At 56.8% G+C, this 27719-nt stretch overlaps 11 protein-coding genes across 11 annotated transcripts; 9 read left to right on the forward strand and 2 right to left on the reverse strand.

The window, feature by feature from the left end:
- Positions 1-3603: 3603 nt before the first annotated feature.
- SCHCODRAFT_02515592 (uncharacterized protein) lies at positions 3604-4356 on the forward strand (the record flags this gene model as incomplete). The annotated part of the gene is made up of 1 exon (XM_003028028.1): positions 3604-4356. The coding sequence occupies one exon, from the start codon at positions 3604-3606 to the stop codon at positions 4354-4356; it is 753 nt and encodes a 250-aa protein (XP_003028074.1).
- A 4379-nt stretch (positions 4357-8735) lies between these two features.
- Positions 8736-10630, reverse strand: SCHCODRAFT_02638886 (uncharacterized protein). Its single transcript, XM_003028321.2, has 6 exons — positions 10543-10630; positions 10266-10306; positions 10162-10196; positions 9979-10104; positions 9667-9921; positions 8736-9586 (listed from the first exon to the last, which is right to left on the reverse strand). The coding sequence occupies exons 2-6, from the start codon at positions 10300-10302 to the stop codon at positions 8900-8902; spliced, it is 1140 nt and encodes a 379-aa protein (XP_003028367.2). The 5' UTR covers positions 10303-10306; positions 10543-10630; the 3' UTR covers positions 8736-8899.
- Positions 10539-11043, reverse strand: SCHCODRAFT_02514720 (uncharacterized protein; the record flags this gene model as incomplete). The annotated part of the gene is made up of 2 exons (XM_050343316.1): positions 10539-10972; positions 11019-11043. The coding sequence occupies 2 exons, from the start codon at positions 11041-11043 to the stop codon at positions 10539-10541; spliced, it is 459 nt and encodes a 152-aa protein (XP_050198202.1).
- Positions 11044-11545: 502 nt separating this feature from the next.
- Positions 11546-13999, forward strand: SCHCODRAFT_02638893 (FAD-binding domain-containing protein). Its single transcript, XM_003028029.2, has 6 exons — positions 11546-12098; positions 12152-12276; positions 12327-12534; positions 12591-13234; positions 13285-13456; positions 13517-13999. Exons 1-6 carry the CDS (start codon positions 11954-11956, stop codon positions 13714-13716), a joined length of 1494 nt encoding a protein of 497 aa, XP_003028075.1. The 5' UTR covers positions 11546-11953; the 3' UTR covers positions 13717-13999.
- A 220-nt stretch (positions 14000-14219) lies between these two features.
- On the forward strand, positions 14220-15925 carry SCHCODRAFT_02071878 (kinase-like protein). Its single transcript, XM_003028030.2, has 4 exons — positions 14220-14358; positions 14429-14486; positions 14540-14659; positions 14709-15925. Exons 1-4 carry the CDS (start codon positions 14323-14325, stop codon positions 15788-15790), a joined length of 1296 nt encoding a protein of 431 aa, XP_003028076.2. The 5' UTR covers positions 14220-14322; the 3' UTR covers positions 15791-15925.
- Positions 15687-16429, forward strand: SCHCODRAFT_02589306 (uncharacterized protein). The gene has a single exon (XM_050343974.1). It carries the CDS (start codon positions 15858-15860, stop codon positions 16263-16265), a length of 408 nt encoding a protein of 135 aa, XP_050198203.1. The 5' UTR covers positions 15687-15857; the 3' UTR covers positions 16266-16429.
- Positions 16430-16469: 40 nt separating this feature from the next.
- SCHCODRAFT_02515678 (uncharacterized protein) lies at positions 16470-16736 on the forward strand (the record flags this gene model as incomplete). The annotated part of the gene is made up of 1 exon (XM_003028031.2): positions 16470-16736. One exon carries the CDS (start codon positions 16470-16472, stop codon positions 16734-16736), a length of 267 nt encoding a protein of 88 aa, XP_003028077.1.
- An 800-nt stretch (positions 16737-17536) lies between these two features.
- SCHCODRAFT_02638902 (uncharacterized protein) lies at positions 17537-20236 on the forward strand. Its single transcript, XM_003028032.2, has 10 exons — positions 17537-17692; positions 17750-18028; positions 18082-18266; positions 18316-18391; positions 18443-18709; positions 18758-18820; positions 18869-19021; positions 19071-19197; positions 19253-19384; positions 19437-20236. The coding sequence occupies exons 1-10, from the start codon at positions 17627-17629 to the stop codon at positions 20117-20119; spliced, it is 2031 nt and encodes a 676-aa protein (XP_003028078.1). The 5' UTR covers positions 17537-17626; the 3' UTR covers positions 20120-20236.
- An 879-nt stretch (positions 20237-21115) lies between these two features.
- SCHCODRAFT_02515251 (amine oxidase) lies at positions 21116-23395 on the forward strand (the record flags this gene model as incomplete). The annotated part of the gene is made up of 10 exons (XM_003028033.2): positions 21116-21424; positions 21512-21587; positions 21644-21858; positions 21945-22001; positions 22052-22133; positions 22196-22417; positions 22488-22585; positions 22675-22961; positions 23050-23156; positions 23250-23395. 10 exons carry the CDS (start codon positions 21116-21118, stop codon positions 23393-23395), a joined length of 1599 nt encoding a protein of 532 aa, XP_003028079.2.
- Positions 23396-23719: 324 nt separating this feature from the next.
- Positions 23720-24506, forward strand: SCHCODRAFT_01192687 (uncharacterized protein; the record flags this gene model as incomplete). Its single annotated transcript, XM_050341208.1, has 2 exons — positions 23720-23824; positions 23871-24506. Exon 2 carries the CDS (start codon positions 23961-23963, stop codon positions 24504-24506), a length of 546 nt encoding a protein of 181 aa, XP_050198204.1. The 5' UTR covers positions 23720-23824; positions 23871-23960.
- Positions 24507-25179: 673 nt separating this feature from the next.
- On the forward strand, positions 25180-26768 carry SCHCODRAFT_02638912 (acyl-CoA N-acyltransferase). The gene is made up of 5 exons (XM_050346048.1): positions 25180-25333; positions 25387-25405; positions 25474-25603; positions 25650-25705; positions 25999-26768. Exons 1-5 carry the CDS (start codon positions 25206-25208, stop codon positions 26326-26328), a joined length of 663 nt encoding a protein of 220 aa, XP_050198205.1. The 5' UTR covers positions 25180-25205; the 3' UTR covers positions 26329-26768.
- Positions 26769-27719: the final 951 nt, after the last annotated feature.

Here is a 27719-nt window from a genome sequence, read left to right on the forward strand (position 1 = left end):
CACTCTGTTTCAATAGAGTGCCCAAGGAAAGAAGACGACTGTGTAATCCAGGTACATGATAGACCGGATAAATTTGGGAAGTCATTACTTTCCTTTGTCCATGCCGTGTGACATAGTGATCCACAAATGCTGTCCCGCGACCAACTACGCGTAAAGACGCACTAGCTGATGCTGTCTGCAGGGGTTCAGAATCCTCAATAGGTTCGTACTCAGCAAGATCACTCTCATCCGCAGTCACATGCAGTGAGGCGCCATAATCGGCCATCCACAAAGGTGGGAAGTTGCCGAAATTCTCAGCGGATTTCCCCTTACATCTCGGACACGCAGCAATATTGGAGTGCACACAAAATTTATTCGTACAAAATTCATGAGATCCAGTCATCAACGAATGTAGTACGGTCCCCGCTGCAACAGTAATTATGCGCTGAGGTGTGGCACTGTGAGATTTGCGCAGTGGTCCAGAAGAGAAGGGTACTTGCCTTTTGGCAGTCTTGGCAGTTGCCGCGTCGACGGACTCCAGCATAAAGCTGTTGACACTGTCCGTGATCGACTTCATCAGGGCTTCGTTAGAGATCCCCTCGCCCTGTGCCTGGAGGAGATCGTTGGCGGAGTTGAAGGGACTGGCACTCTAGTCCAGATCGATGGTATCGCTGCCAGACGATCCGAAGAAGAGGGAGCTTTTGTTGCTTTGCTGCGCAGAGGCCATCTCAACATCAGGGATCGAGTCGATCTTGGCACGCTTCGCCGGAGGAGCGAGATCTTCGAGCTGAAGATTCGAGCCAGAAGCCTTGGGGGTGGGGGAACCCATCTCCTCGTCCTCGTCGTTGACACGGGGGATGCCGCGGTCGTTGACGATCTTGTCGAGGCGACGGAACACCTGGGGCGTCACCGTGATGTCCAACTCCTTCCCAAAGTCGAAGACGGCTCGGGTGCTCTTGGAGTGATCATTGTCAGCGACAGCCTCCTCGTTCTTGACGGGGGGCTTTTCAGTCACAGTGCGGACAGAGGTACCGTCCTTCGTGATGAGCGCGATGTGGGACGTCTTGGTGGCAGGCACCGACGGTGCGAGAGGAGCGGGAGCGTGCAGCGAACTGATCATCCCAGCCATCTCCGAGACGCCATGAGCGTGAGCGTTGCCGCCCTTGCCCTTGCCAGAGTTCTTACCAGCACAATTGCCGCGATTCTTCTTCTTCTTCTTCTCAGCGTTGTCGCCCTGCTTGGGCACAGAGCTTCCGCCCTGTTGCTGATTAGAGTACTTCGGATCATCGCGCTTGCGCTTGGTGTTGAACTTCTGAGCAGTGGCGCTCGTGCTCATCCCCTGCTGCGAATAGTGCGCTAGAAGCGCATCGCGAACAGTCGAGACCTTGAGCATAGTCTTTGAGTGAGACTGAAGGAGATTCGTCGTCACGGGCTTGACCCGTGCAATCGCAAGCAAGATCATGGCCTGCAAGAACTCGGGAATGGCGACATTCTCGTTCTTCAGACGCGTGAACTGCTGGAGGATGACGTTCAGCTGCGGATCTGGGTGCTGACACTCATCGAACTTAGCGTTCAGAGCGGTCTGCAGGTACCCGAAGATGTCGGCCAGCTGCGCTGAGCCATACGTCGTATTCAGGTACTCCCAGAGCTTCTTAGCAGTCTTCATGTCCTCATCAGGGACATTGTCAATGAGACGCTCGTCAATGCGCATGATGATAGCACCACGCGCTTTGCGGTCGTCACTATCGAACTGCTTCAGCTCCTCCTCGTTGCCCTTCACTTCCTTAGTGGAAGTGATTGGACTTGGCTTCTCCTCAGTCAGGACATGGTCAATGCCCTGGAACTGGAGGTAGGCCTTCATCTTCTTGGCGTAGGACTTGAAGTCCTTGCCGTTGAAGACGGGCACGGTGGAGGTGAGGGTGTTAGACATTGTGATCTGGAAAGATCGTCAGCATCGTTTCGCATGTCATCATGGAGGCAGCATGTTGGTAAGGACTGCGCTGATGAGCGAAAGAGCAATGCGCCCTGAAGGGCCAGCATCTCCGCTAGAGATGGGCACCTTGATCAAGCGCGATCAGCAGCGATCATGAAAGATCAGCAGCGATCAGCGCGATCCGGCATGGTTTCGCCAGCGCTTGGAGCAGCTAGTAGCGAACAGGCAAGCGAGCAAGGCGCTGCTCGTCATCGCAGCCAGCAAGGGTGCAGATGACATGAGTTGCAGCCACTGAGGCGCTACTCATTGTGCCGCTGCCACTGGGGTGCTGAACACAGCTCACCGGGGCTCATAACCTGTTGAGCATGCTGGGAAGCGCGCCTATACTGCTTACCTGGTGGTAAGGAGCTTGGTATGAGGCAAGCGCAGAGGTAGGTAAAGACCTGTTATTCTTGGGGCAGATTGGGCCCTCCTTATATATGTACAGGATGGTAGGTAGCATGTGATAAAGCAGTGAACAAGTAAACAATAAACATATGATGTCAACCATGTGTGTCCACGTGTGTCCATGCATCCGTCATGTGAGTCATGAGTCATATCATGTGACAGGCCAATTGTCCAACAGGCATTGTCCAGCGCTGTCTTGGATGGATCGAGCGCAGAGTCAGCCACAATGTGCTCGGCACTGACGCCAGTGCAGAAGTCAATGAAAGCCTCTGCAAATGAGTGCCAGTTGGCCTCGCCTTGCAGCTTCTCTGACTGCTGGAAGATAGCGACAGCATAGGAGGGGAGGGAAGACATGATGAGTGGTAGATGGTGCAGATAAGACTGATTGATCGAGTGAAAAATTTTAGAGAACGAGAGAATGGGTTTTTCTGGAGGAAAAAGCGAGTTCTGAGAGGTTTGGGGGGTTTTCGGGTAAAGACTAGAGCGCGGGGCTCATAACCTGTTGAGATGGGAGGGCACAAACACAAACAGCAGACCACAAGATGACGGTCAGAGACAAGGTTAAGTGACAGCGTGATACGTGACTATAGGTAAATATCCCCTTTGGGCCGGTCCAAGCACACCAACTCCAACAGGAGGAGCGAGTCAAGTGGGAGCGCATTAACGACAAGATGAACAAGAACAACTTCCTCACAATCTACGCGAAGGCCCATGTGCGTGTCATGAAGCCGCCAATCATCAAGTCTGCCTTTCGTACGACCGGTGTTTGCCCGTTCGACCCGACCGTCGTGGCCCCCGAGATGATCGTGCCGAGTCGGGAGACTTCGAATGCGCTGACACTTCCCCTCCCTCCTGCTACGCCAGCTTGGGTCATCGCGCAGCTCATTGACAAGCTTGTCATTAAGCACGACCATGTTGCTGCAGTCAACATCCACAATGAAGCGTCTTGGACTGACGATGACGTGGACAACTCCTCGGACGATGGTGAAGATGGCAGCAAAGGTATGTCAGCTCATGACGGTGAGTCAAAGTTTGTGTCTTGCAGCATAGTGATTGATAAAGTACACACAGAGATACGTACATCTAGTCCTATCGCAGCAGATAATCCTCCCCGCACACCTCGCACACCAACTCAGCACGTGTCCCGCGCCCCCGCTCGCCAACCTCCTTGTGTACGCCTTGTCGAGTCGCAACCAGGCAGCAGTGCATCGCAAGGCCATGCACGGGCGGTCAATCAGGACGCGATGGAGCGCTTGGGCAAGACAAATCTGGAACGTCTCGTCAAGTCCTTCACCAGCAATGATGTACAGTTCCGCGCACCTTTGGAGATCCCCCGCAAGAAGTCCCGCCCATCGGAGACGCTCTACATACAGCCCGAGAACGGCCGTGAAGCCGTTCTGCTCTCTGTGCTGCTTGACCTCGAGGACAAGAACGAGCGCTGCCGGCGCTTACTCATCAAAAATCAGGCCATCAACATCTTGAACCAGCTGTACAATGCGCAACTGAAGGAGAAGTTAGCCGAGCGAGAGACGAAGGGGAAGAAGAACACACCGAAGGGTCACTTGATGGGCGACGGTATGCCTGTCGTGCTCACGGGAGACGAGTTCTATCAGCACGTCGTCGAGTTTAACGAGGACCAGAAGCGGCGGTTGGCGGAGAAGGAGGCTCGGAAGGTGGGCAGGGAGGGTTACAAGCGGGCATTGGAGGAGTGGGAGAAGAAGCGGAAGGCGCAGAAGGACGCATGGGAGGTCTGTCGGGAGGAGTGGCAGGCCGAGGTCAAGCGCTGGGAGGGCGCGAAGGTGCGGTGGATGAAGAGGAAGGCGGAGGGGAAGGTATCAGGCCGCTTTGCCCAGAAGAAGCCTCTTCTGGGCACGCGGCCCCCTGCTATTCTGCGTCCCAAGCTCGCCGAGAGCAATGCTGACATGGGGGATAGTGAGGGGGAGGCCTTCGACGACGTGTCGAGCAGCGATGGCACCTTGGAGGACGAAGAGGATTGAGTTTGATTGATGTTCCCACGGGGGTCAAATTGTCCCAAAACGTACATATATTCCCCTTCACTTCTTCAACCTTTGTACTGCTCGCTCTTTGCCATCTGGCTCTTCTGAATTTTCATACAAGTAGGTAAAATCATGAAGTATATGATACAGCTGACAGCAAGGAGCTGCGCTTCCGGAAAAATATTCAGGACACGGAAAACAAGAATGGGGTCAAAGCATGTGATTGTTGACTGTAGTATTTTCCACAATATTCAGGCGCTGGAAACAAGAAAACCCGTTGCAGTGTGGTGTGCACAATGCTGTGTCATTAGTAACAAGCCTGCCACTGTATAAATACGAGGTCTGTACAGCGAAGAATACAAGCGAAATTATGTCTTTCTCTCCTTCTGTACCCTGGGATCGACTCTGCAAGTGCAACGACGTCCTCCATAGCACCTGCATGAGGCGTGATGTTGCCTCTGACAATGCCTTAGGACACTTGTTGGCCGGCTCGCTTGCTGAAGGCCAAACACCCTACCCAGTCGATCCACGCCTCTACACTCAAGGTTACTCGACAGCCGTGGCATCTCCACTTCCCCCACCCATGCCTCCTGCCACCCCCGAGCATTATTCGCATCCGATATCGCAGCGGCTCCCTTTAGGTGACCGGACCCATGCCTATATAAACTTGGGTCAGTCGCGCAACCTCCCTCAACAGCCTCCTCCACCATCCGCCTTCGACCACTCGCCACCATCATATTCTCAGCGTCCCTCTCACCTCCAATCTGCTCCATCCTTCACTCTGTATGCCGCAAGACCCGCCTTGACCAACGCTTCCACTGCACCACAAAGCGAACATCCGCGCGCGCGAGCAGCAACTCGAGGACAATCGCCGACGTCGAGAGCAGCCTCCTCAGGCAGAAGCTCCTCCTCCACCTCCGGCGCCAGCTCCCGAACCAGAACCTGCACCAGTGCCTACCCAGGGGGGTGGGGATCCCCCGGGTCAACCTGACGAAGAGGGCGAGTCAGTGAACTTTGCTTTTCTCAATGACGAACCCTTCGCGGGCGTGGCATCTGGTGGTCGGTCGAGTAGTGGCACACAGAAGATTCCCATTACTTGGAAGCAAGGCATGGCGAGCTCAGAGCGCGACAAGTGGTTGGACGCACAGTCGGAGGAGTTGAACAGCTTCAAGCTGAATGACGTCTACGAGGAGGTACCCATCCCGGAGGGCGTCAAGCCGATCACCTCCAAGCATGTCTTCTCTCTGAAGGAGGATGCTCAAGGGAACATCGAGCGGTACAAGGTGCGCATCGTGGCGCGCGGCTTCACTCAGCAGGAAGGAGTCGACTACCAGGACACCTTTGCGCCCGTCGCAAGCCTGGAGTCCATCCGCATCATCCTTGCCCTCGCTGTCCGCCTCGGCCTCTACAAACGCTCTACATGCTTCCCCCGACTGGTGTGGACATCCGGGAGGGCTACTGCTGGTGACTCAAGAAGTCAGTCTATGGCCTCAAGCAGGCCGGTTGCACGTGGAACCAGACGCTCCACAACAAGCTCAACGAGCTTGGGTTTGTGCACCTAAACTCGGAGACTTGCCTCTACGTCTTCCGGGACGGTAAGCAGGTCTGCTTCCTCGTCGTCTACGTCGACGACCTCCTCCTCGCCGCTACCTCGCGTCCTTTCATGGACAGCATCAAGAAGAAGCTCACCGCCTCCTTCAAGATGCGCGACTTGGGTCCCGCCAAGTACCTTCTGGGCATCGAGATCATCTGGCACCCGGGCAAGCGCACGATCTCCCTCTCCCAGAGGAAGTACATTGACACCGTGCTTGAGCGCTATGGCATGTCGGACTGCACGGGCGTCAGCACCCCCATGTCCACAAGCACTCGCATCTCCGCCGATGACCCGAACAACAACGAGGTGCGCACTCATATGGCCTTGGTCCCCAGAGGTCCCGTTGTCTCCTACCAGAGTGTCGTGGGCTCGCTCATGTACGGGATGATGGGTACCCGACCGGATACCGCCTATGTGGTGGGGGTTCTTGGCCACTATAGCGCCGCCCCCAAGGCTTGCCATTGGGAACTGGCCAAGCGCGTCCTCCGGTACCTCAAGAAGACGCGCGACTGGTGTCTGGTCTACGACGGTGCTGATGCTGGCATGGACCTTGACTTCCATGGCTACACTGACGCTGACTGGGGCGGATGCAATGTGATGGGATCCGTATGCTCCTCGAAAGACGCACGGTACAGTCTGCTTAGACGAACCACACCACCCAACACCAACAACCACAACAGCAACGCGCGTCTAGCTTCATAGCTTCGTCCGAGGAGCGAGCGAGTCCGCTTGATTTGTATTGCTAGGGGATACCCTGCGCCTTATTGGCGGCTCACAGACGAGCTGGACTGATGCGAGACTTCAAGCGTGCAGGAGGCACCTCAGAATTCACACAAGCATTCCCAGGTTTCAGTTGGAATCTTCACAGGCTTATCAGGCGCTCAGAAGTCCGAGTTTTATGATGTACAACATGCTGGCAGCATGAGGGGTTTATTGGTGTATAGTAGGTGGTAGGTTGTGGAACCCCTGCCAGAGGCAGCAAAGGGGACGCTTGGGGGCGACCTCCGGGCTCCCTGAATCGTATGTAGGGCTCGGTATATAACGGAAACGCATCGCCTCGGCCGTCCAGGCCGAGCGGTAACACACAAACCCTATCTCTGAGTCAAAGTCCAACTATAACACTTATCCACGCGTTCTCCTGTCCAAATAATCGCGCAAATACTCCGGTTCCTGGCGGTAAAGCGGTTGACTGGTCGGGTATCCTCCTGCGCAGCGCGGCTGGGCACAATCTCCACACGGTTTGATGTTTACCAAGGGCAGTGCCTGCTTGGGTTCCACCGGTCTCCTCTGACTCGACGCAGGCTCAGAGGCCTGTCCGGTGAGGAGGACACAGTCTGGACGGTTGAAGCGCGGTGAACTATGCCCTTGCCAAGGCGTGCGCAGCGTTTGGCGGCGCCGACACTTGGTCCGGAGTTCAACTCGGCGATGTCCGAGATCACGAGCTCGGACCCGAAGTTCTGGTCTCGGACCCGAAGTCACGTGCAGTCACGTTGATGGTTCGAGTTCCGCTTGAGCGGCGCTCTGCGTGTCTCCGCATGACGGCGAGCGACAAGTAGACCTGTCCGAGCCCCAACAATGAAGTGTGTTCTTGAAGCGGTAGGCAAACCGACTGAAGGCTTGTGGCGCAATGAGCGCAGCTACTTGATTAAGTAGGGCCAGCCAGAAGACTCGCAGGATGTCATCGACGACGCTCAGACTCGTGATCCGGCGCCGAAGAGCTCGCTGCTATCCCTGGTCAGTCGTTGCAGGTGGGTAAGACCGCACGATAGTTCAATTGATGGTTAGGAAGCGTAATCTCCTTGTGTTTCTGTGCCATAAAATACCCTCGACGCGCCCGTTGTACAGTCACAATGTCGATGCAGTATATACGGATCCGCCCATACAATCCAGACTGATGCGACGAGGTATCGCCTGTTTATGTATGTTTTCCGCGTTTTTCGGCCGACAGGCGTATCAAATGACACATCCAAGTCCACCTCCGGCTTTGTGTTCATCTCAAGCCGGGGCGCCATTGGTTGGTCCAGCAAGTGGCAGTCCATGGTCTCTCTCTCGTCTACCGAGTCAGAGTACATTGGTCTAGCTAATGCCGGCCAGCACTTGGCGTGGCTCCGCTCGTTCTTTGAGGAATTGGGACGTCCGCAGGCCAGCGCCACCAAGCTCAGGTGCGACAACCGTGCGGCCATCATCCTCAGCCAGGATGCTCAGTTCCGCGCCCGGACCAAGCACATCCAGCGGAAGTACCACTACATCCGCGATGGGCTGGTTGCCACCGGCGAGTGCGTCGTCCTTTGGTACCCCACGGACAAGATGGTTGCGGACATCTTTACCAAGGCACTACCTCATGAGAAGCATCTCAAGTTCTGCCAAGGTATGGGTTTACGGCCAGACTCGAGTGGGAGTGTCAAAAGTAGGGTATAGAGGGGCGAGTCTGCCTCCTCCCATGGGCGGACAGTTCACCTCGCGTCCACGCTTTTGGTCCGCCTTCCTATTCGGGAAGAACTTTCCCACGCCTCTCCGGGGGCGTCCGTATTTATCCGTACTGTACATCTCTTTTCCCTCAGTCGCTATTCCACTAGCAGGAAGACTGAGGTCTTGCGCGTCCTGCGCTTCTTTAGCTCGTGAAAGTGTCCACGTGTGTCCATGCATCCGTCATGTGAGTCATGAGTCATATCATGTGACAGGCCAAATGTCCAACATTTTTCATGACTCCTCTTCCTCTCTGTGTGGTCTTTTCCTCCCTCTCTCCTCTCGCACGAGTAGAGCATATTTTGAGAAAAAAATCAGACACCGAAAGTGTTGCAAACCCCGTTAAGGGTCAGTAGGCCTGCCCCAAGTCCGTGAGATTTAGGTACTATTATATGGGCTCAGTATCATACAGAAGACAAGGAATGAGTATATAGAGTAGAGAAAACTGGACCCGAGCAAGCATAGCAGGACCATACAGACACATCACCGCGCATAGGGATGGAAATTGTTCTGTCCACGGTTTGTTACCCGCGCAGGCCCTGTTCCCCCACCCATGGCCCCCATGCGCGAGTTCATCATGCCCTGGCGCATCATGCCCATACCCATGCCACCCATCCCTCCCATGCCGCCCATAGCGCCGCCCATCTGGCCGAAGTTGCCCATCGGTCCACCCATACCCATGCGCATGGCGCCCATGCCCATGTTCCCGGCGTTGCCCATAGCACCCATCCCCGCGCCCGTCATCCCGGTGGCCATCCCGGCGCCCATCGCGCCACCCGTCATGGCGCCTGTGCCCATGGCCGCCGGCATGTTGACGCCCATCCCGCCACCCGCCATTGTGCTGCCTCCCATCGCGGTCATGCCGTTCATGCCGCCGCTGCCCATCCCGCCCATGGCGCCCATTCCACCCATTCCGTTCATCCCCATCATGCCGTTCATGCCCGCCATGCCCATGCCCGCCATGTTGCCCATTCCACCCATGCCCATCATCATCGGCATCATGCCCATGTTGCCCATCATAGGGTTCACCATGCCCATCCCGCGCTGATTGAACATCGCGTTCATCGGCTGCGAGATGTAGGTGCTACCATTCTTGGGCTCGGTCTGTTGCTCGCTCGCCGCGCGCTGCTGATCGCGCTGGCTACGAGGTTGCGCCATCTTGACTTCAATCTAGAGGGACACCATCAGCATCATGCCGCTATACCACGCTACGCAAGAATTGCGCGAGCCTAAAGTAAACGACGACGAACCTCCTTGTCGTCGAGTACAAGGCCAATCTTGCCAATGATCTGCTCGGGATGCGGTATGTCCTCGAAAGTCACGAAACCAAACCCTTTCGATCGCCCGGACTCGCGATCCACCATGACCGTCGCGTCGGCCACCTTCCCGTAGTTCGCGAAGAACTGCTTCATGGAATCTGACGTCGTCGCTGCCGCGAGCCCACCGACAAAGAAACGCGTGTTGCGAAGGTGCTCTTCTCGCGGAATGGCTCGCTTCGGGTCGATCTGTGAACGGTGGCAGTCAGCGCACGACAACGAACGCGGAAGTACTGAACAACATACCGCCTTCCCGTCCAGGAAATGCTCGCGAACGACGACGGCGTTCACGGCCGCTGGATCCTCGAACGTCAGGAACGCGAAGCCGCGCGAGCGCCCGTTAGGATCACGCATAATCGTGACCGCGTCTACCTTCATGACCCCGTCAGTCTGGCGCGGGCGAATGCGTCATCGACAAGCGGGCAGTACCTTGCCGAATTCGGAGAAGTAATTCTTCAGACCCTCTGTTTGCGCGATAGGAAAGACAGATTTGATTAGCGCTACATAGAACAGGGTATGCAAAAACAATATACCGTCTGTAGTGTCCCAGCTGAGACCGCCGATAAACATTTTGCTAGCCGTATCGAGCGTATGCGAGATCGAGAGCGAAGGCAAAAGGTGGTAGCGCGGGTATGAGGAGGTAGCAGACGTAGTGGAACGATCCAGGGAAGAACAAATCAGTAACGGCAGCGTATGGGGGTAGCGGTTGACGTAGGATATCGTATCGGACACGCGGAATGCGAGTAGGTGAAGTACCGGTATGTGCGTCGCGTGCCTGTTCAATATGCAGGGAGGGGGCGAGAGACTCACCCAGCGTCATGCATCTCCGACGGCTTCTTGCCGTATACGGTACCGTCGGATGAGTTTGTTGCTGTGCTGTCCACCGTGGCGATCGCGTTGGTCGTCTTGTTAGACTGGCCTTCTTGTCGCATATGTTGCTGCTGGTGCTGTTGTTGAGACGGAGTGGACTGCTTATGAGTTGCAGAGAATTGTTGTGCTATCTGTGCAGAGTAGGACAGAGAGTTGGCGCTGGCGGATGAAGGTTTGGCGGGGAGGGAGGATACGGGATCTTTTTTGGCAGCTGGCTTGTCCTGCTGTGGCTCGGGCTCTTTGGGGTCACCGTACACAGAGTCAACGTCGTCCGCGTCTTCTCCAGCTTGGGCATCATGGTCCGCCGAGTCGTGCTGCTCGGAGTTCGCAGGTACGTAGTCTTGAGCGTCGTCGTCGCCATAGATGTCTGCTACACGTCAGTGGCCGACCGCAGCTTTAAAATTGCGGCCACGCACCGCCGTAGAGGTCCGAGTCCGACATTGTGAGGCCAAAAAGTGCGAGCGAGCGACGAGGCCGTGGACGTCGAGGTCAACAGTGAAGGCGGTCGGGGACGGAATGGGAATTGTGAATTTGTGACTGAACTCGTGATGGACCGTGATGCGCTCGTCACACGCGTGACGGACGCGTCGTGTATGTGACCTTTGAAGTTCAACTTGAACTTTGAACATGAATTGGCGCTCGGAGTTCATGTATTCCCCTTGCCCTCGCTACTTGGACCCCAACATGCTGCCCCTCTGTCCCTGGTTCCTAGAGACCATCCCACGACGATCCTGCTATCTGCGTATGCCATGATCTCCTACATCAATCGCATACATCGGCAAGATGACTGAAAGCGATTGACTGCATGTTTTATGTACTTCCCCAAGCTCCGACATGAGACTTCTCGACGGAGAATGTTCTGCACAGCGATCCGACGGACTGACATCGACTAGGGCAGTGCCATCTCGGGTAGAGCCCCGTGCTTCCGGGAAAGACATTCTCTGCCTCAGAAGCGCCTGTTCCAATATAGGTCTGAATAGCCCTCTCCTCGCCGTGACTATCGGGAGAAACCCGATCACATGTACCCGCCAAGCGGCCGACCGCGTCCCACGTTGCTCAGGACCGCCGTCGAGCATATTGTGCAGACCAGCGCGGCCGCGTCTTTAGCGCCTGTTTCAACAGCCCCTCGAGGGTCCGATGTATCTTGACGTCCCTGGAAAGACAACTGGAGCCTGCATCCTCGGTTCAACGGGTTGCCTGACTCGCGCACCCCACACAGGCGTCACATCAGCCTCCCTTGATGAGCGGTAACTCGTCAGTAGATCACTGCATCATGTAACGGCACCCTATATAAGGCCTCCGTACTCCCTCTAAACTCGTCTCGTCCCTCCCTCCCTCCCCTCCGCCAGCCATGCGCTCCTTCCTCTCCTTGACCGCCTTCACGGCTCTCGCCCTCCGCGTATTGGGCCAGGACGTCGATCAGCTCAAGAAAGACTTGGGCGATGTCAAGGCTGTCTTCTCAGAGGATAGCGAGTACGCTACCGCTGCCCAACCCTGTAAGTTTCCATACACCTCTAGCGTAGCGCACTCGCTGATATCGTACCCCCAGTCAACCTCCGCTTCCAGGGTATCGCCCCGATCGCGGTCACGTACCCGACTAGCGTCGACCAGGTCAGCACCGCCATCAAGGCCGGTGCGGCTCAGAACCTGCAGGTTGTCGCTCGTGGCGGTGGCGTAAGTCGAAGATCCTTATCACATTATGTCCTCATCTAATCCCCCACAAGCACAGCTACATTGCGAACGGCCTCGGTGGCAAGGACGGCGCTCTCGTCGTTGACATGAGCAAGTTCAAGGACATCCAGGTCGCCGAGGACGGCTCCGCTGTCATCCAGACGGGCAACCGTCTCGGCGACGTCGTTCGCGTGCTCAGCGAGAACGGTCGTGCCATGCCCCACGGCACCTGCCCCTTCGTCGGCGCCGGCGGGCACATGAGTGCGTTCATCTCCCGCACGTCGCGTCCCGGACCTTTGGCTCACCACCCGTTTCAGGCTACGGCGGCTACGGTTTCACCTCCCGGCAGTGGGGCCTCGCCATGGACACCATCGACTCCGCGGACGTCGTCCTCGCGAACGGCACGGCCGTCACCGCGTCCGAGAGCGAGAACGCGGACCTCTTCTGGGCGCTCAAGGGCGCCGCGCCGTCCTTCGGTATCGTCACCGCGTGGCACTCGCACACCTACGAGATCCCGCAGAACGCGACCGTCTTCACGGACACGTACGATCTCTCGGTCGAGGAGGCCGTCGACATGGTCGACGCCTTCACCGCGTTCACCTTCTCCGGTCTTCCACCCGCGTTCGGTTCCGAGCTCACCATCACGAAGGGTACCGAGAAGGGCCGCGTCACAATCGCGCACGTTGGTGCTCTTTACGCCGATGTCGAGAAGCTTAACGAGACCCTCTCCGGCTTCACCGACAACGTTCCGGAGCCTATCTCCGTCGTCCGCTCTCCTGGCTCCTACGTCGATTCCGTCTTGAACCTCGGCGGTGTCGACAGCCTCGACGTCTCCAAGCCCGACTCCAACGACACCTTCTACACGAAGTCCCTTGTCATCCCCGAGGCTCAGCCCATGACCGACGATGCCTTGACTGCGTGGTTCGACTACAACGCCAACGAGGGCTTCGACTCTGACTTGGTTTGTACCGTCCTATACAATACTGCGACTTTTGCTAACACCGTCCGCAGGAGTGGTTCCTCCAGATCCAGATGTACGGTGGCAACGGCTCCGCCATTAACCAGATCGACACCGACGCCACCGCCTACGCGCACCGCTCCTCGCTCTACACCTACCAGCTCTACGCCTCTGCGCCCAACCTCAAGCCGCCCTTCCCCGACAACGGCTTTGACTTCCTCGACAGTACGTCTCGCTAGCTCTCTACTCACTCCACTTGCCGGACCTAACTATCATCCTATCCAGACATGGTCGACACCATCGTCGGCAACATGCCCGCCGACTGGGACTACGGCTCGTACCTGAACTACGTCGAGGAGCGCCTCGAGAACTGGCAGGAGCTCTACTATGACGGCCACTACCAGAAGCTCCAACAGATTAAGGCGCAGTACGACCCGAACAACGTCTTCCATTTCCCGACCTCCGTCGAGGTCCCCTCGGCGTAAGGGCTATCAGGGATCACGGCGGTGACGTCCTGACGGGCACCAGGGAGAAGGGGTAGCATGCATTCATGGCGGACTCGCGAGCCACCAGCTCGCTATGACATTCATTATCACTGCGTTTGCACGGTTACGCCTATCTATCTATCTACCCTACTTACCTCCACTAACGGCGAGTCTAACTCACGAACCATCGTATATTTATTGTATCTTGTGCGCGCTCCTGGGATATTTGCTGTGTAGGCTTGTGGGACCTTTGACCTGAAACTGAAGTAACATGTTCCTGCAACCTATCGTTAGTTGTTTGAGTTGTCGAGGTGTAAGGCATCGCGCCAGAACACAAGAGGAGAATTATTTCTATGTCGTCGACATGACGGTGGAAAGCACGGAGGTTTGATGGCGACATGAACGGATCAATTCAGCCCGGAGCACGTGGTACGACGCGCTTCGAGAGGCGTCAGCGGCAATACAATGACAGGCGCTTGCTCATCACCACCACCGAGCTCGCCGACCACATACGCTGCCCGTCGCCTCTGACGACGTCAAGGATTTGCTCTTGAGCGCCACCCACACCTTCATCGTCGTCCATCTGCACATAGGAAGCCTCCGAAGATGCACTCAGATGCATTCGATGTGATTCCTTTCGAGGTGAGCTCTGGCGAGGTGCCCGCATATGGCGATGGCGGGCGATCTGAGAGGACGCGCTGACGCCCAGTAGGATATTAAGGGCGAGTGGAAGAAGTTGGGATCTGGCTCGTTCGGCAATGTGTACAAGGGTGAGTGCTGTCATCTGCTGCTATATGCGTTGCTAACGGTGGCGGTGGCGTAGGGACCTACCTCGGCATCGATGTAGCCATCAAGGAGGTCTTGCCCTCGACGGATTACGATGTCGCAAAGTACTTTGAGCGCGAATGGCGGCTCATGAAGGAGACGCGGCACCCTAATGCTGGTATGTCGTAGTCCACTGCTTCGAGCAATACAGCTGACAACATTTGCAGTGCTATTCATCGGTCTCAGTCGCGCACCTGAGCCGGATAACCGCATCTTCATTGTTTCCGAGTTTGTCGACGGCGGTAACCTCCGCCTCTACATCCACAACAAAAGCAAGCCCTTCTCGTGGAACATCCGCATCTCCTTCGCGACCGACATCGCGCGCGCGCTCGCCTACCTCCACGCGCGTCGCTGCATCCACCGCGACCTCAAGGGCGAGAACCTGCTCATCACCTCAAACGGTCGCGTCAAGATCACCGACTTTGGCTTCGCGCGCATCGCAGCGCGCAACGAGGAGGAGAGCAAGCGCCTGACGTTCTGCGGCACGGACTCGTACATGTCCCCGGAGATCCTCCTGGGCGACGAATTTGACCTCCCGACGGATATCTATTCGTTCGGGATTATCTTATGCGAGATTGCGGCGAGGAAGCTCGCGGACGATCATACGTTCAAGCGAACGCCGCCGACGTTTGGCATCGACGAAGACGAGGTGCGCAAGCTTGCCAGCCCGGGGTGTCCGCCGGACTTTGTGCAGCTGGCGCTGGACTGTTTAGCGTTCGAGCCGAAGGCGAGACCGACGACGAAGGATATTTTGGCGCGACTTAGGGTCATTGAGGCGGAGGTTCTCGCGAGGCCGAACGAGGGGGAGGACGTGCATGTCGGCAGCGTCAAGTTTGCGACAGGCGGGAAGAGGCCTGGTCCGGGGCCGAGGATACCCAGCTTTGGGATGGGAGTTGGCAAGGATATCCGCAACAGTGGCGCCTCGTCGGACGACAGCGATGACGATGACCTTATGGAGGCGATTTCGGGGCTTTCCACTATAGGACTCAACAGTGAGCTGCTTCGAGTGTTAGATAGAACAGCATACTCATTCTCTCCTTCTAGGCCACGAGCCCCTTCTCACCCAGCACGAGAAAGAGGGCACGGACGGAACCGAGTACAGCACAACCGTCATTCGCGCCCACCCGCACCAAGCCAGCGACGTACCGCCCTCACTATCCTCCATCCTCACTATTCGTCCAGAGGACCCGAATGGGACGCAGCGCGTAAACCTGCCAGAGGAAGATCCCCTAGGAAACTCAGACCTTGACTCAACGGGCTCGGCAATCCATGCTCAAAACGGCTCGTCCGGCGACCCCCTCGGCACGTCCTCCCTCATGTCCATCGCGACCCTCGACTCGTACCACACCGCGGCGGGCGGCTCGTCGATCATCGCAGGTGGCGCGTCGTCTATGATCTCGAGCGCGCTCGCGACGGAGGGCGGCTCGACGATCCGCTCGCTGCACGGGAACTTCGACGCGCCGCTCGTGCACCGGTTCACGCTGCATAAGCCCGGCGCGCGACCGAAGAAGAGCATCAGTGGGAACGTGACGCCCAGTACGCCGACGAAGGCGGCGGCGGGGACTCCTACCAAAGGGGGCGCGGCGGCGATGAAGGGCGGGGAGGCATGGAGTCCGCTGGACCTGTTCTTCTCGAGCGGCCTGCTGGTGGCGAAGTGCGATGTGTGCCAGAAGAGGCTGGGGTGGAAGCCGGTGCTGGAGTGTGATGATTGTGGGCTAAGGTGAGTGGGACAGTTCCTTTTCTCCCTTGTCTTCCAGAAGTGGCTGGCGTTTAAGAGTGCGGGATTCGGGGGGCCGGCCAGGGACTGTCAACATTCATCTTGAATGTTCATAGGAGGACCGAAGCTGACTTCATCCATAGAGCTCACGTCAAATGCGGCGAGATTGCCCCGAAGGATTGCGGTCAGCGTCCGGCGCGTCCGCTTGTGCATGCAATCTCCGCCACGAAGGGCGGGAAGCCGGCGAGTCCTCAGCGATGAGTTCGCAGCGAGCCATCGAGTATGCATTCCGCCCATCAACCTTCCCCATCGATATACCCTTCACATTCCTGTAACGATTTGTTGTCACCCCGCTTCGGCTTGTACTGCGGTGTACGTTTTCGCGCCGCACTGTAGTCCACTTCTCGTCACCGTGTACGCCTACCCCTCATCACCGTGTCCGAGTTTTCATGCTCGTCGTCGCCGTCCAATCGTGTAGCCTTCCTCGGAACCTGTGGATAGCATTCCTCGGATTTCGCGTATTCTTTCTCGAAGTCCGTGCACTCTTCCTCGAATTCCGGAATCACGTGTTATGTTCGTTTTGGACCTTTCCCTCACGCAACGGATTCTGGCATTGTATGCATACCTATATATCGGAGACAGCGTAGCTATAGCACACCAACTGCATGACGATTACATTGTGGCTGCCTTTCATAAACCGTTCATAACGGCATCGCTGATATTCATACACGAGCATAATTTGGGTGTTTAGCCGTGGACCAATGGGAGGGCGGACGTGCGGGGTAACGTACTCGATTTCGCTTGCTATTGGTCGTATGCTTGCCACTGCTCACATCTTCTTCTCCCGTAGGAAGCTGTTACCCGCGACTTGCGGGGTCAACGCCCGGAAAGACATGGAGATGGGCAGTGTTGAATGTCGACCGCGAATAGCGTACCGCCGCTCTGGATGGCTCACACGACGTCGGTACTGGCCTTGTACTCGGGCGAATAGAGTCAGAGGGGCGGACGGGGAAACCGTGGGTGCCGACGACGGCGCGGGATCAGGTGAGATCAGGGCAACCAAGGCGACGACGATCGGCGTCAAGGGCAGCCGCCGCTCCGGAGCACCTCGAGCGCGTGTTCAATTGGCGAGCTCAGTCGCGCCCCGCATTGGCGCTCGTCCTTCTTCCCCTTCTACCGCCGTTCTTACTTTTATACCACGGGCGCAGGCTGCCCTCCCCGCCCCTTTTACCACTTCTCACCCGTGCTTGCATGGTCGGCTGGTCCCCCACGGCGCCTCAGTGCGTTTAACAAGCTCCCTTTTTCCTTCGATTTTCGAGAGTCCCGCGGCGTGCTCCTTCGACTTCAGTCCCCCTCTTTTCGGCGGTGATGCCCTCCCAGAAGGCGCGCCAGTTTGTCAAGGACACGCTCAGCTTCTCGCGCGTCCGGGTCATTGTGAGTGATCGTGTGCCCCTCCCCCCTTGCTGGTGGCGCTGACGGCGACGCGGGCAGTATGCGCGCATCACGCTCACGCGGTACACCACGCTCTTTTTCTTCTTCGCGCTCCTCAGTGCGCTCGTTCTGCTCGCCCTGGAGGCTGTCGCGTACAATGACAACACGATGGCGATCGACCACCTCGATGGTATCGTAGCACAGGGCAGCCCCACCAACGGCATCTTTCTCCAGAAGGGGGACATGCTCGAGGTCTGCTACGATGTTCCGGGCCGCCCGGCCAGTATGTGCCGCCCGCTGTGGAAGCCCGACCATAAGGATCGGAGGGCGTTGGTGGAGGTATGGCGGAATTCGCGTCGATGCGGTATGTTCGCGCTCACGGTACATCTCAGGCGCCGCAATACAACAGCTCGGCATTTGACACGCTCGCTGTGGATGAGGAGGGCAATGCCCATGGTGTCTGGGCACCTGCCGAAGATCCGCAAGTCGCTGCTACCGTCGAACGCGTCCTCGACTCTGGCAAGAAGGTCCAGCTGGACACGGCTTGCGTTGAGTCCCTGGAGTGGTTGTCTGACATGTGCGTCCTCCCTCGCCCCATACAGCTCTCCTACTGACCCATTGCACAGCCTGAAAGACTCGCGCCGTGAGGACTTCGCTACTGGTGCCTTCCACATATGGCTGTTCAGTGTTGCCGCGGTTACGGTGCGCCTTCTCATCAACCCGGCACAAGGTCTTGCTGACCAGTGTCCATAGATCCTGAACGAATCGCTACCGCATCTTCTGGCGTCGGGCGTGTCCCATATCCTCGCGACCGCGTGGGCAGGATACCGTATCCATCAGACACTCGATATTCGCTCGATCTACTACCGGCTTATTTCTGCGAGCGACGGTGCGGCGTGTGGCGACGTGGATATGCTGGGTCCGTGGTGGGATATGCGCATTCAGCATGCAATCCCGATCGTGATCTTCAATGCGTTGTCCCTTCTGTGGTTTATTGCGTTGAGCTTGCAGCTGTTTAAGGTGCGCATCGAATTGCAATGGTTGTCGCGTGTATTGACGCCTAGTCAGGTGTACAAACATCAATCCTTTAGCCGCGTCGGCGCTTCTCCCCAGATTCATAAGGTGTACAAGGTGAGTCATCAATTTCCCTATTTGTGCTCGAGCCTGACAAGGGCACAGATTGTATTGTCTTTGTCTGTAGCCTTGCAGCTGGCGCTGTTCTTCACCTTGGTGACAACAGCCATCTGGATAGACAAGATCGCGAGAGGTAATATCCGCCGGATCGCCTTCCACTCCGCGATTTACAGGGCAGCATTCATTGTCACTGCAATTGTACGTTTACTTGGTGCCGGTCCGTACACTCAACTCACCTCGATTGTAGGTGGAGCTGCCGTGGATTGTGCTCGGATGGATCTCTGTTCGACGGGAGTGCAGAGTTATGTTCTGCTTCTTCGCGCTCATTTCGATGATATTGTTCGGCATTTCGACAGCACTGTTCTGTAGTCCTCGTGAGTGCTCTCTCTCTGTCTCTTCAGACTCCAGAACCTGACACGCTCGCATCAGTCTATCGCTACGTCCTCGAGACATGGCCGTTCTTTGCCTCGATGAGCGTGTTGTCGTATATCCTTGTGGTGACCGTCTCGGTGTTGGGTATCATCGCTCGCATGCACTTCGGCCGGGGCCTCAAGCACTACTGTAAGTGGACTAGCTTCTTGCGCATGCTTCATCATTACTTATCGTCGCCTAGTGGAGGTCTCCGATGCCTTGGAAGACGTCGACTTCACGCCTGTCTACTTCAGTAATGATCCGAAGAAGCAGTCGCTGGTTAGCGTCGACTTACCCACGATGGGCTACTCGCAAGAGAAGGCCCAGCGATCATCCATCGACAAGAGCGCCATGAAGGACTTTCACTTCGAGTACCCGCCGCCGCCAGAACCGCCCGCGAAGGTCATGCACGTGGAGACAGCATCCCTGTACTCGCGCGCGCCGTCGACGCCGCGCAAGATCACGGTCACCCCCAGGTTCCTGCGCGACTCGTACCAGTCGAAGGTGTCCAGCAACATGCGCGACTCCCTCGTCTCGCGCGTGTCGAGCAAGACGACGGTGGGTACGAAGGCGAAGGTCTCGCAGGTGTCGCTCGTGTCGCTCAACCGCATGTCGAGCGCCTCATCTGCGTCGTCGTCGGCGGACACGGACGACTCGGGGACCATTGCGTCTTGGTCGGCCGGCAGGAGCAGTATTGCGAAGAGCACGGTATCGAGCAGCACGGCGATGCCCGCGGCGCCTGTGCCCGCCGTCCCCGCGCGCAAGATCGGCCTTCCGGGAAACCCGCGACCGCTCACACGCGGCTCGAGCTTGACACGCAGTGGAAGCAACGCAAGTAGCGTTGGACATGTATCACGATCACCTCCGAAGGCTGGCTTCTTCTGAACTATACTCGTACGCTCGTAGGGACTTTCGCAATGTAGCTGTAGGCGCCCGATCAACTGCATTGTACCTTCATTCGTTTATTTATTGGTGGAAGGATGTAACCGTGTCAGTAGGTATAGTACTCGCATAACTTCGCCGCTCAGAGCGGCCTGTACAACAAGCTGCGAGAAAAGAGGTCCTCCAGACAGAAAATGATTGTATAGCCTCAAGACACGATGCCTCGACGCTTTCCTTTCTCTGAGCTTTTAGTCAAAGAAAATGGCGACGCGCTGCCTTGGTCGAAAGCCTCGACGTCCCGCCCAAGGCTCCTATCAAGCGATCTCTCTAGCTACCATGAATGAGCATGCTTTTCCCCCAGATGCGATAGTGACCGTGCGAAATCCCGTGATCCGACCCACACCATGATTCCCAGGTTTATCCCCAAGCGCCCACAGTTTTGATATCCGCACTCATTGACTGGCGCCACCAAGGATCTCTCAATGCTTTCTGAACTTATCTCTGGCGTCACGCCCCTACTCGCCTCGGCTTCGCCAACCTCCGACTCGATACAAGCTCAGACTTCCATGTCCGTGCTCGAACACGGCTCAAAGCTCCGAAGCCCGGCAGTGAGGACCGCTTTACCTGCCTTCAACGACGTGTCCTATAACCTAAAACGGCTCATCTGCTCCTGGGTATGGAGACCTTGACCCGTCTGTTTGGCAGCGAATGCGTCACTCTGGACACCAGGCAACCAATCTTTTGCCAAAAATCGCTGCACGCCATCCTTTTGAAGCCTTTCCCGCCATCCCGTGCTTGCGGCGTGGCGGGATACCCGGTGTCTCTTCCACGCAGAAAGTGCACAATGGCAAGCCGTGCGCGATGGCCTCCCCGAGTGTATACAAACGCGTCTCGATGCTCGGCGCCCTCGGAAGGATCTTCAATTGCAAGGACTCTTGAGCGGGCGAGTCTCGCGTATAAATAATCTTACGCCCATGTCGACTGCAAGGCATCATAACCATGGTTCAGTTGTCCTTCTACCTCTTCGCAGGCCTCCTCGCCTCTCTCAACGCTCTGCTCCCCGTCTCTGCCTTACCCACCTCCGACCCTCACCCTCGCTCATCCCCAGATCCTGCCACTCATCGCTCCCAACCCCGCATCCTCATCCTCGGCGCCGGCGTCTCCGGCATCATCGCCGCCCGCACCCTCCACTCGCACGGCCACTCCAACTTCCTCCTCGTCGAGGCGCAAGGCGAGATCGGCGGGCGCCTGAAGAGCGGCACCATCGGCGGCCACACCATCGAGTACGGCGCGAACTGGATCCAAGGCGTCGACGCTGCGAGCCTGAACGGGAGCACGGGTTTCCACGACCAAAGCGCGTACTACCGGGAGCACTGCGCGAAGGACGACGAGAAGACCGTCAACCCGATCCTCTGTCTCGCTCTCAAGCACGGGCAGAAGACGGTCAACAACGGGTTGTATGGGAGTATCAGTATGTTCCTTAGGTCGCATCTGTTGTCCTATGTCTTGATGCTCACCTTTCTCTAGCTACGTATTCCGACACCGACGGTCCCGTCAATTACTCTGCCACCATCGCAGCGGCAGATGCCGCGTTCGAGGCCGTCGTCACGGAGGCTGGGGCACAGATTACTCATTATGGGCCGGACCTCAGCGTGAGGGTAAGTTCGATATCTCAACTGCCGTCTTCAGATACTTCATTACCATCCTTCAGGCCGCAGCTTCAATGGCCGGCTGGCGACCGCGTACGAAGTACGAGGAGGTCGCGGATTGGCTGATGGTGCGCGCATCCATGAAGGTTTACTTTGATTTTTGACGTTCTCTTTCTCAGTGGGACTTCGAGTACGCCCAAACACCATCTCAGACATCCTGGATGGCGAGTAGTTGGGTATGCACTACCCCCAATTCTCGCAGGCCGGACTCTGACCAAAGACCAAGGCTCACAACTTCACCTTCAACCTCTACGGCGACGACAACTTCCTCAACATCGACCAACGCGGGTACAAACATTTCATACAGGGTGAGCAACGCGCTATCACTTCTGGAATTTCCTTACTCATTTCTAACTTTGAACAACTCCAGCCGAAGCCGCGACGTTCCTCAGGCCTCAGCAGATCGTCTACAACGCGACTGTGAAGAGCGTCGACTGGTCGCGCGCGCACGCGACTGCGACCCATTCGGGCCAGAACCTCGTCGCCGTCACCCTCGCCAACGGTACGACCCTCGCCGCCGACTACGTGATCTGCACGTTCTCGCTCGGCGTGTTGCAAAACGACGAGGTGGAGTGGGTACCGAGATTACCGGGTGCGTGATTTGCATCTTCATATTCTCGTTTTCTCTGGATGTTCGCATACCCTTACCTTTGCCACCATAGATTGGAAACGCGAGGCCATCGCCGCATTCACGATGGCGACGTATACGAAGGTCTTCGTCCACTTCGCCGGTGAGGACCGCTTTTGGTTCGATACAGAGGTGCGCATTACGTCCATTCCTTTGAGCTTTCCCTCAGTTTTACTATCCTCTATAAAATTTTCTCCGATCACAACACAATCTATCCACAGATGGCCCTCTACGCCTCCTCCCGCCGCGGCCACTACCCCCTCTGGCAATCCCTCGACGTCCCCGCGGACCACAAACCCCAATTCCTCCCAGGCTCGCGCATCCTGTTCGGTACCGTGACCGGGGACGACGCGCTTGAGATCAGCGCTTTGAGCGGGGCGACGGAGGGGGATGTGAGGGCGAATGTGGAGGAGGTTCTGCGCAATATGTTCCCGAACACGACGCTCCCCGCCTTCAATATCACCTACCACGACTGGGCCGCTGACCCGCTTTTCCATGGTTCGTACAGGTGCGTGCGCATTTTATCTTTCGCTCACCGTTGTCATACTCGTCCTATACTTCGCTTACCTTTTGAACTTCACTCACCTCCCCTATAGCAACTTCCCTCCATCTTGGGACCCCGATCTGCACCAGAACCTTCGCTCATCGGTCGGTCATGGGCGTCTGCGCTGGGCCGGCGAGGCGGGGAGCGCGACGTGGTTTGGTGAGTACAGGGTCTCCCACTAATCGTGACATGACCTCCTTCACACATCACGATGCTCATCGTAACGCAACGCTGAACGTCTGGTACATATAGGCTTCCTGCACGGTGCATACGCGGATGGGAAGGCCACCGCACTCGAGCTCATTGAGTGCATTCGGCTTGGCGAGAAGTGTAGGGATGACTTCGTACCGAGACCGCGAGGGCCGAGAGGCGCGCCTGTATGGTCGGAGAGAGGATAGATCTTGATGAGATTCGGTGCGGGATCCTCTTCAGTATACTGCATTTCTCTCATACTTCTGTTGAACCAAGTTCTACCTCGAACGAGCAGTCCCGCCAGGAGTCTGGATGACATTTTAATCCTGGCATGCGTCTACTGGACTCAGTTCTGTACGAGTGATGGGAAAATATTCTTGCCCTCCTGCTCTGGCCAAGTCCGAACGTTGCGAAGGCCTCCGGCGAATCGGACCGAGTCAGATGCAATCCATTTTGGGAGCAAGGGCCGAGATGGACTTGCCCCTTTTCCTCTTCGATTTGACCTCTCATCTTCCATGGAGAAATACGCTGCGACCTCATTCCTTGTCAAGCCCTTTTACGAGGCTCCCATACCTCTGCCTTCATACGAAGTCCCGCAGGACTGTAGCGGAAACCTGTTATTTGAGCGCTTTGAGGTGCGTCTCCGATCCTCCTCGGTGGGAAGAAGTTCATTTTTCCCAGGCACTCTTCCCCGAAGTTTTACTCCTTAGGGAACTGCGCGGTCATACCATCGGGTTTGCATTCGCGTGTGTAAGAGGGCCCTTGAGAGAAATGCAACCGCGGTACCCGACTAGGCGTGCTGCTATTGATGCTCAGCAATGCGTCGAGTCTCTTACGGTGCACGCCTTCGAGACATGGAAAGCATATCTCTTGGTAGCAAACACCATCCTTCAGGCCATGTTCACGGAGTCGAGCAAACTCGAGCTCATCGCAGCCTTAATCGACGCCCGATCACGCATCGCACTTCATCACGTCGACGACTTACTGCGTAGCATGCGCACGCTCTTCGACGCCTTCCATGCGCTAGAGCAGACGGCAATCAAGGAGTTCACCGAGAGCCGCCTTGCAAAGTTCGTCAACCCCGTCCTCGACTTCTTTGATCTCCGTCGACCCGAAGAGGTATACAAGAAAACAGCAATCGGCATCGCCACGTCCCACCTGCAAGCCCTGCAGACGTACCTCAGCCGCTGTATAGCCCAGGCATCCAAGGCTAGGGCTTCTATCGAAGGCCTGGCAGAGCGGTTTTCTCTTCAGAGACTTGTTGAAGTGCAAAGGGGTCTCACAGGAGAGGACACGCTGGTAGTTCACTGCGCTTAAGCAGCATCATGCGAAGCCTTGCAAGAGGCTCAGCATTGGCGATGCCAGGTGCATATCGCGCCGCTGCCGCAGCACATCCCGTGGAACAGTGCGTATATACATTATTCATTTCCGTTGGTTTCGAGCTGACCGTCTGGATCTATTACAGGATGGCTAGATCCCGGAGCTGTTGAGGTGCGCAATGCACGTGGCCGCCGCACCTGTAGGGCGTTAGCATGCATGGGATGAGCACACTATAGGCCCTTGTAGGGCGCCTCTGGCCCTTGTTATGGTTACGATATGTATATGTATCACCTTCTCTTCAGGTCTTATTGACGTTGTAATTGTACCATCAACTGCGCATTCTTGGACAACAAGTCGAAGTCACGAGGGCTGCAAGCGCGCACGACGCACGAGAGCGCGGTCCGTCAGTTCAGCCCACGATTGCAGGCTCTGGATGGGCTCGTCGTATCCGGGCCGAGCGGTGGGGCCTGAACGCACGTGCGAAGGATATTCCCAGAGGGCTTTTGTTCCCGACTTTGCAGTTCTCGCCCAAGCCCTCTCCGTGCCCATGTTCGTCTCCGCGCACCGTGCTCGAGGCGAGGCTGCAGGCCAGGCGGGGCGGCTGCTGCCCGCCGGCTTTACATAATGCCACGTGATCGTGCATGCGTCCTGCGCCCGTCCTTGTCTCCTCCGCCCACGTCCCCCACACCGCCCGCCATGGCCTCCGCGATTTTCTACCGCCAGTACGCAGGGGAGGAGGATCTACCCCATATCATGGCCCTTGTGCAGAGCGAGCTGAGCGAGCCGTATGTGATCTACACCTTCCGCTACTTCCTGCATCAATGGTGAGCGCTTGTGCACCTCCGCAGCCACTGCACCAGTGCTGACGGGTCTTCAGGCCGCACCTCGCCTTCCTCGTCAGTAGCTCGTCAGCCGCGCGTAGGTATCTCCCTTTTGCTTACGGTGCACCTTCAACTGTACACAGGCATACCCCGCGGCTGATGCGAGCGTGCCGGTCGGTGTGATCGTGTGCAAGCAGTCGATGCACAAGATGAATAACCGCGGCTATATCGCGATGCTCAGCGTGGACAAGCAGTTTAGGAAACGGGGGATAGGTGCGTGGCTTGTCGTGCTACCTCGTTCGCGTCTCATTCGGCCCAGCAAGTACTCTCGTGCGAAACTCGATCTCTGCTATGAAGAAGGATGGCGTTGAGGAGGTGCGCTGCATTCTTTCTTCCTTCGTCCCCAATGTCCCCTGCGTATTTCCCACTGTGCCTTCCGTCATGCCCGCCTATCTCCCCAACCATCCATATCTCTTAGCGCCACGCCTTTCCTCCACTTCTTTCATGTCCGCCTATCCGCCACATACATTCATTTCTCCCGCACCTGCACGCGCCCTCTATATATCTCTTTGACCTACTCCATCGCATCCCCATATAGCTCCGCCCACCCCACGCCCACTCAATCACGCAGTCTCTTTTCATTCAGTGATTTTGACACGCTCCCCCAGGTCGTCCTCGAGACAGAATACGACAACACGGCGGCGCTCTCCCTCTACGAATCCCTCGGCTTCATCCGCGAGAAGCGTCTCTACCGCTTCTATCTCAACGGCAAGGACGCCTTCCGCCTCGTGCATATCGTGCCCGCGGGGCGTGTCAAGGGACCAGGCGGCGGCGTGGGGATGGCGATACCGGGCTCGCGATCAGAGGATTCTTCCGACACAGCGTCAGATTCGTCCTACGAGGCCGACCGAGCACGCGGCCGACGCATAGGCTATCCGTACCGCGCCATACGCGTGTCGGAGCCGTACGACTCGGAGGACGAGGCGTCGTATCGGTGAAAGGTGGCGCATATATGAGCTCCCTAACACCATGGTTCTACCTATTCGCTCGCGCCGCTAGCCAGCGAAGTCGCGCACCCCTGCTCCCGATACCACTTTCACGTCCACATTCCTGGTCCTTCACCCTACCCGTTGTTTGGACCTTGGTCGTCTTTTGCTCTTTTGGTCGCCATAACTCACCTCTCCGTCCTTCTCCTCTAATCAACGTCATACCTCTCACCGTACCTCACCTCGCCGCTTCCTTCTTCCCTCCTACATCTCCTGTCTGTCGTCCCACCTCCCGGATCCCGGCACTCTACGCACTGTAGTATCTAATGGCTTTCTGTGTTGTACTATTACTTACGGGCTGTCTCTGTGGTCATACCAGGCTGCTTATGTGGTTGTATCAGGCTGCTTATGTGGTCATACTAGGCTACTTATGAAGTGGCTGGTATCCCTTTCTGTGGCTGATATCCCTTTCTTTGGGCTGAGGCGCCGTGCGTGAAGGTAAGGTGTGCGCCAAGCAGGCGGCTCTGTCGTAGGGCATCAAGAAAGTATGGAGTATCAGCGGGCACGCGTTTCTGATCGGCGTGGTGTAGATCGCGCCAGCTGTGAGAAAGGATATACTTACGGGCTTGCAGATTGGGCGGATATGAACTGGTCGATGGATGGCTGCGCGCCAACTTCGAGGTCTATCAATGCTATCGTCGCCGTCTTCGATGTGCATACTATCCTCGCCGTCTTCGACGTGCAGACAATCAGCTACTGCGTGCATACCATCAGATACTGCGTGTATTTCATCAGATACTGGTGCTCGACGAACCTGATTTATCCTCTCAGCTCGCAGCGCGCTAAGAAGAAGGGCTCCTCGAGCGGTGCATCAGTTGTAGGCGGCTATGGGCGCATGTGTCTAGTTGAAGATTCGGCAACTGCCGAGGAAGCAGACACTTTAACCGCATTTGGAAGCGCTTGTTCTTGGTTCCCACGTTCATGGCGTGCGGCGCTGAGCGCATAGCTGGCCTTGCCTGCCGCATATACCCCAAAATCATCATCCTTTCCCAAAAATTATCCTGTTTGAACCTACAGCCTGCTCGTATCAACGCGAAACGACCACGCATACAATGACCTAAGATGCTGCTGACTTGTCTGGTATGTCTGGGATATGCTGTCTCCATCGTCCCGTGTGAGTGGGCTTCTGCTTTCGAACTCGACACATAATTGACATCTTGACTAGATTCAGCAGCGAGAATCCGATTCCAGGCGCCCGTATTGCTTTTGTTCTCCCACATCGCAGCAGCCGAAAGGCCGTAACATCTCACTGCAGCAAAGACACGTTGTGTTCTAGCGCTTATGCTCGCCAGGAGGGCGCAGCTTCTGGTTTCCTCGTGCCACCAGATAAACTTCATACCTCT

This window comes from Schizophyllum commune (assembly GCF_000143185.2).
Source record: "Schizophyllum commune H4-8 unplaced genomic scaffold SCHCOscaffold_11, whole genome shotgun sequence".
Taxonomy (NCBI): Eukaryota; Fungi; Basidiomycota; class Agaricomycetes; order Agaricales; family Schizophyllaceae; genus Schizophyllum; species Schizophyllum commune.

Coding starts and splice junctions, on each gene's coding strand:
- SCHCODRAFT_02638902 (XM_003028032.2), top strand. CDS start 17,627: ATGCCCTCCCAGAAGGCGCGCCAGTTTGTCAAGGACACGCTCAGCTTC. Junction 18,821..18,868: donor AGATTCATAAGGTGTACAAG/GTGAGTCATCAA, acceptor ACAAGGGCACAG/ATTGTATTGTCTTTGTCTGT. Junction 19,198..19,252: donor AGCACTGTTCTGTAGTCCTC/GTGAGTGCTCTC, acceptor CGCTCGCATCAG/TCTATCGCTACGTCCTCGAG.
- SCHCODRAFT_02638893 (XM_003028029.2), top strand. CDS start 11,954: ATGCGCTCCTTCCTCTCCTTGACCGCCTTCACGGCTCTCGCCCTCCGC. Junction 12,099..12,151: donor CGCTACCGCTGCCCAACCCT/GTAAGTTTCCAT, acceptor TCGTACCCCCAG/TCAACCTCCGCTTCCAGGGT. Junction 13,457..13,516: donor CGGCTTTGACTTCCTCGACA/GTACGTCTCGCT, acceptor CATCCTATCCAG/ACATGGTCGACACCATCGTC.
- SCHCODRAFT_02589306 (XM_050343974.1), top strand. CDS start 15,858: ATGTCCATCGCGACCCTCGACTCGTACCACACCGCGGCGGGCGGCTCG.
- SCHCODRAFT_02638912 (XM_050346048.1), top strand. CDS start 25,206: ATGGCCTCCGCGATTTTCTACCGCCAGTACGCAGGGGAGGAGGATCTA. Junction 25,604..25,649: donor GTTTAGGAAACGGGGGATAG/GTGCGTGGCTTG, acceptor CATTCGGCCCAG/CAAGTACTCTCGTGCGAAAC. Junction 25,706..25,998: donor AGAAGGATGGCGTTGAGGAG/GTGCGCTGCATT, acceptor ACGCTCCCCCAG/GTCGTCCTCGAGACAGAATA.
- SCHCODRAFT_02071878 (XM_003028030.2), top strand. CDS start 14,323: ATGCACTCAGATGCATTCGATGTGATTCCTTTCGAG. Junction 14,359..14,428: donor TCGATGTGATTCCTTTCGAG/GTGAGCTCTGGC, acceptor GACGCCCAGTAG/GATATTAAGGGCGAGTGGAA. Junction 14,660..14,708: donor GACGCGGCACCCTAATGCTG/GTATGTCGTAGT, acceptor CAACATTTGCAG/TGCTATTCATCGGTCTCAGT.
- SCHCODRAFT_02638886 (XM_003028321.2), bottom strand. CDS start 10,302: ATGTTTATCGGCGGTCTCAGCTGGGACACTACAGACG. Junction 9,922..9,978: donor ATTTCCTGGACGGGAAGGCG/GTATGTTGTTCA, acceptor CACCGTTCACAG/ATCGACCCGAAGCGAGCCAT. Junction 9,587..9,666: donor TTGTACTCGACGACAAGGAG/GTTCGTCGTCGT, acceptor GTGTCCCTCTAG/ATTGAAGTCAAGATGGCGCA.